This window comes from Aotus nancymaae, unplaced genomic scaffold (assembly GCF_030222135.1).
Source record: "Aotus nancymaae isolate 86718 unplaced genomic scaffold, 86718_ANA_hifiasm-v0.15.2.pri h1tg000003l, whole genome shotgun sequence".
NCBI lineage: Eukaryota > Metazoa > Chordata > Mammalia > Primates > Aotidae > Aotus > Aotus nancymaae.
The window spans coordinates 9203831-9209562 of record NW_026988414.1 but is presented as its reverse complement, the minus strand read 5'-3'; the positions used below and the strand labels follow the sequence as shown (position 1 = coordinate 9209562).

The 5732-nt window shown below is 45.8% G+C and overlaps 1 protein-coding gene across 1 annotated transcript; it reads left to right on the top strand.

Moving 5' to 3' along the window:
• Positions 1-3737: 3737 nt before the first annotated feature.
• On the top strand, positions 3738-4700 carry LOC105721072 (olfactory receptor 5C1). Its single transcript, XM_012457888.2, has one exon. The coding sequence runs from the start codon at positions 3738-3740 to the stop codon at positions 4698-4700; it is 963 nt and encodes a 320-aa protein (XP_012313311.2).
• The last annotated feature ends 1032 nt before the right edge of the window (positions 4701-5732 follow it).

The following is a 5732-nucleotide window of genomic DNA, read 5'->3' as shown; positions in this document are numbered from 1 at the left end:
ATCCTTTTTTAAGGCTGCATAGTATCCCATGGTGTATATATGCCACATTTTCTTTATCCAGTCTATCATTAATGGGCATTTGGGTTGGTTCCACATCCTTGCTATTGTAAACAGTGCTGCAATGAACATATATGTGCATGTGTCTTTATAATAGAACGATTTATAATCCTTTGGGCATATACCCAGTAATGGGATTGCTGGGTCAAATGGAATTTCTATTTCTATGTCCTTGAGGAATCGCCACACTGTCTTCCCCAATGGTCGAACTAATTTACACTCCCACCAACAGTGTAAAAGTGTTCCTCTTTCTCCACATCCTCTCCAGCATCTGTTGTCTCCAGATTTTTTAATGATTGCCATTCTAACTGGCATGAGATGGCATCTCAATATGGTTTTGATTTGCATTTATCTAATGACCAGTGATGATGAGATTTTTTTCATATGAACACTATGTTTTGATCTCAATATGTTCTTGAGATTTCTCTATATTATTTATAGAGGTTGACTCCATTCCTGTTTAACTCCCATGAGCCTACTGATAAACATTTAGGTTTATCTAACAAATAGTTTATCTGTTACAAATAGTCCAGGAATGCATTCTCCCTTGTCTCCTTCAGTATGCATGAGAGGGTTTTCAAAAGTAAACACCAAGTAGTGGAATTCCCAGGTGCTATGGACTGAATGTTTATATCTCAAAAAAATTCATGTTGAAATTCTAACCCCCAACATGATGGTATTTGGAGATGGAGCCTTTGGGAGGTAATTAGGTCTAAACCTAACTAGGTCATTATGGTGGCATGGTAATCAGATTAGTACCCTTATAAGAAACCAGAGAGCTTTCTCTGTCTCTCTGTCCCCACCGTGTAACAATGCAGTAGGAAGGTGGCCATCTACAAGCCAGATGGTGGGCTCTCACTAGAACCCAACCATGCTGACACCCTAACCACAGACTTCCCAGTCTCCAGAAGCATGATAAATAAATGCCTGTTGTTAAAACCACCCAGTCTATTGGCATTTTGTTATAGCAAACTGAGTAGCTAAGACACTGGGGCATGCATAGTGGTGGGAAATGTCCCAATTTGCATTTTCACAAGCACAGCCTCACCAACGTGATATTGTCAACATTTTTCATCCAGTTTGTGCTTTGTAGGAGATTTTCACCGTCCTCACTGGGCACAGGTAAGTCCCAAACATCTAAACTTCTCTTAAAAGGAGGGTAAGGAGCATTTATTCAGCTCCAGGCCCTTTCCTGCACATCCATTGCCTCTTAGAACACTCCAACAGAGATACTATGATTTCTACTTTGCAAAGAGAAACTGAAGTTAAGGAAGGTGAAGTGACTTGCCTGAGGTGACACACCTGAAAGTTGTGGAACTAGCGCTCAAAAGCATCTGTGCCTGTTGCTAACATCTATACTCTTGTTCACTGTGTTATGGACTCAACTGATGTTTTTTGAGCTCTGATTATATACCCCACCCTGGAGATACAAAAATGAATTATGGGGCATTCTTAGCACATAGTAATATTCCATGAATCTTTATTGAATGACTGCTGAATCAAGGAGCTCAAAGTTCACAGAGACAAACATGTAAAAGATATTTGCAATAGAATGGTGAAGCACCATGAGAGATGTACAGTAATCATTCCCCTTTACCCACAGTTTTGCTTTCTGCAGTTTCAGTTACCTGCAATCAACTGTGACCTGAAAATATTACAAACAGGCCAGGTGCAGTGGTTCACGCCTGTAATCTCAGCACTTTGGGAGACTGAGGCAGGCGGATCACCTGAGGTCAGGAGTTCAAGACCAACCTGGCCAATGTGATAAAAACCCATCTCTACTAAAAGCAGAAAAATAAAAAATAAAAAACTGGGCATGGTAGCATGTGCCTGCAGTCCCAGCCACTCAGGAGGCTGAGGCAGGAGAATCACTTGGACCTGGGAGGTGGAAGTTGCGGTGAGCTGAGAGCCGAGATCACAGCACTGCACTCCAGCCTGGGTGACAGAGTGAGATTCCGTCTCAAATATATGTGTGTGTGTGTGTGTGTGTGTGTGTGTGTGTGTGTGTAGATGTGTGTGTGTATATACACATATATGTATGTATTACAAACAGTAAGATATTTTGAGGGACAGAGAGAGAGAGATCACATTCACATAACTTGTATTATAGTACATTGGTATAATTGTTCTATTTTATTATTATTGTTGTTATCCCTTACTATGCCTAATTTATAAATTAAACTTTATCATGATATGAATGTATAGGGGAAAAAATCACATATATAGGGTTCAGTACTATCTGTGATTTCACACTCCCCTGGGGGTGTTGGAACGTATTCCCCATAGATAAGGGGGAACTACTGTATGCTCCAGTGCAGCAGGGCACAGACAAGAAAAATGTTTAGTTTTAAGGGATAGATCAGGGAAGGCTTCACCTTGGAGACAGTTTTTACCAAACACAAAAGGAGGAAATGAGTTCCAGGCAAAGAGAACTAATGCCAGGCGCAGGAGTGTGAAGCAACATTGCATCTTCTGGGAATTATACCACTTTAGATTGCCATAAAGTTGCTTCCTTCCAGTTTTGAGCCAAAGCATGCAGCTCAATTTATTTCCATTCACAGGGCCTTTGTTAAATGCCTGTGTGTGCCAGGCCCTGTGAGAGAAGCTTTACGTGCATTATCTCATTGAATCCTTGCAGCTTTCCCCCGTTATACAGATGAGAACATTGAGGCTCAGAGAGACCAAGAATTCAGCCCAGGAATATATTCATACTCTCTGTTCTTTCCACTCCCCGCTGTTTCCTCAAGATACCAGGCTACTCCTTTCTCAGATCTTAGTCCAAAGGAAAGATGTCCCTCCCAGCAAAGCTCAAAACCCATGGCCAGATGCCTTTGAGTCTGAAGACTATTTCTGTCCATTCCATTGTCTCTTTTCTTACCTGGAAAACTGGAGAGGAGAATGCATACAGAGTCACAGAGGTTTCAATCATTGGATGTACACTAAATATCATCCCATTCAATCATTTAACAAATCTTTTTTGAGCACCAGCTATGTGCTAGGTAATGCTGTCAGTGCTGTAGATAACAACAGTAAGACAGACAAGACTCCTGTTGGGTGGTAGAGTGTGCCTATAATCCCAGCCGCTTGGGAGGCTGAGGTGGGAGGAGGATCACTTAAGCGCAGGAATTTTAGTCCAGCCTAGGCAACATAGTGAGACCTTGTCTCTTTAAAAGAAAAAGAAAAAAAAAAGACTGGGCATGATGGCTCATGCATATAATCCTAGCACTTTGGGAAGCCAAGGCAGGCAGATCACTTGAGGTCAGGCATTGAAGACCAGTCTGGCCAACATGGTGAAACCCTGTCTCTACTAAAATACAAAAATGAGCTGGGCATGGTGGCAGGCACCTGTAGTCCCAGCTACTTGGGAGGCTGAGGTAGGAGAATCACTTGAACCCAGGAGGTGGAGGTTGCAGTGAGCTGAGATTGCACCACTGCACTCCAGCCTGGGTGACAGAACGAGACTCCATCTCATTCTGCAATGACTTCTAAGAGTTAGAAACACAGATTTTGAGAGGTAATGTGGCTTGCCAAAGGTCACATAGCAATTTTGTGGCACATTTGGGCTGAAATCCAAGTCAGCCTAACTCCCAGTACACGACGCTTTCTTCTCCCTGGCCATGGCCTTGACCTTTCTCTCATCTCCCTCCTGCTTTGCCTCTTTTCAGTCTGTGTCCAGTAGGATGAACTCAGAGAACCTCACCTGGGCCACGGGTGCCCCTGCTGAATTCATCCTCCTCGGCATCACGAATCGCCAGGACCTGCGTGTGGCCCTCTTCCTGACCTGCTTGCCTGTCTACCTGGTGAGCCTGCTGGGAAACATGAGCATGGCGCTGCTGATCCGCGTGGATGCCCGGCTCCACACACCTATGTACTTCTTCCTGGCCAACCTCTCCCTGCTGGATGCCTGCTATTCCTCCGCCATTGGTCCCAAGATGCTAGTGGACCTGCTGCTGCCCCGAGCCACCATCCCTTACGCAGCCTGTGCTCTCCAGATGTTTGTCTTTGCAGGTCTGGCTGATGCCGAGTGTTGCTTACTGGCAGCCATGGCCTATGACCGCTATGTGGCCATCAGAAAACCGCTTCTCTATACAACAGCTATGTCACCGCAACTATGCCTGGCCTTGCTGGGGGCTTCGGGCCTGGGTGGGGCAGTGAGCGCCTTTGTTCACACAACCCTCACCTTCCGCCTGAGTTTCTGCCACTCCCGGGAGATCAATAGCTTCTTTTGCGATATCCCTCCACTGCTGGCCATCTCGTGCAGTGACACCAGTCTCAACGAACTCCTTCTCTTCGCCATCTGTGGCTTCATCCAGACAGCCACGGTGTTAGCTATCACAGTGTCTTATGGCTTCATCGCTCGGGCTGTGATCCACATGCACTCAGTCGAGGGCCGTCGGAGAGCAGCCTCCACCTGTGGCTCCCACCTCACAGCTGTGGCCATGATGTACGGGACACTCATTTTCATGTACCTGCGCCCCAGCTCCAGCTATGCCCTGGACACTGACAAGATGGCCTCTGTGTTCTATACCCTGGCCATCCCGGCTCTCAACCCACTCATCTACAGCCTCCGCAACAAGGAGGTCAAGGAGGCCCTCAGGCGGACCTGGAGCCGATTCCGCTGTCCAGGGCAGGGGCCCCAGTGATTGGTCCAGGGAGGCTGGGTAGGTCTGACTATGAGGGGATGAGGAGGATGCTCTTTCTGGCCACAGTCACTGTCAGTAAAGATGGGATGTTCCTCTGGCTTGGATGTCTCTTGTCATTGTTTAAGGGACAATAAAGGAGGAAATGGAAGCTTATAGCAGGGAGGAAAAGACTTGGGGCTCATCCAGGGCTAGACCTAGAGCCAGAGCCTAGACCAGGCTAATGTTGCTGCTGCACTGCCTCCGGTTCTTCAACATTCAAAACATAAACGTTCAGCCCGGTGCAGTGGCTCATGCCTGTAACTCCAGCACTTTGGGAGGCTGAGGCAGGAGTTCAAGACCAGCCTGGGCAACCCGTCTCTACAAAAAAAAAAAAAATTGTTAAAAATAAGCTGGGCACGATGGTATACTATGCAGCCATAAAAAAGAAAGAGATCAGGGCTGGGCACAGTGGCTCATGCCTGTAATCCCAGCACTTTGGGAGGCCAAGGCAGGCAGATAATTTGAGGTCAGGAGTTTAAGACCAGCCTGAGTATCATGGTGAAAACCCATCTCTACTAAAAATACAAAAAAATTAGCTAGGCCTGGTGGCACATGCCTATAATCCCAGCTACTAGGGAGGATGAGGCAGGAGAATCACTTGAACCCAGGAGGTGGAGGTTGCAGTGACTCGAGATCGCACCACTGCACTCCAGCCAGGGTGAATGAGATTCCATGTCAAAAAAAAGAAAAAATTTAAGAGTTTGGATGAATCTTGTTAGATAACAAGATTCTGTTATAATTTCTAACAGAAATGTTAGAATTATTTTAGGGTTAGTGTTAGAGTGGGAGACTAAATAAGACTGGAGTTCGGATTTCATTTGTATTGCTAAATTAAATTGGAGTTAGAGTTTAGTTCATATTAGACTTAAGTTGGTATATGGGTAATGTTTGTGGTAAGTTTAAGAGGCTGGGCACGGTGGTCACGCCTGTAATCCCAGCACTCTGGGAGGCCCAGGCAGGCGTGGATCATGAGGTCAGGAGTTCAAGACCATC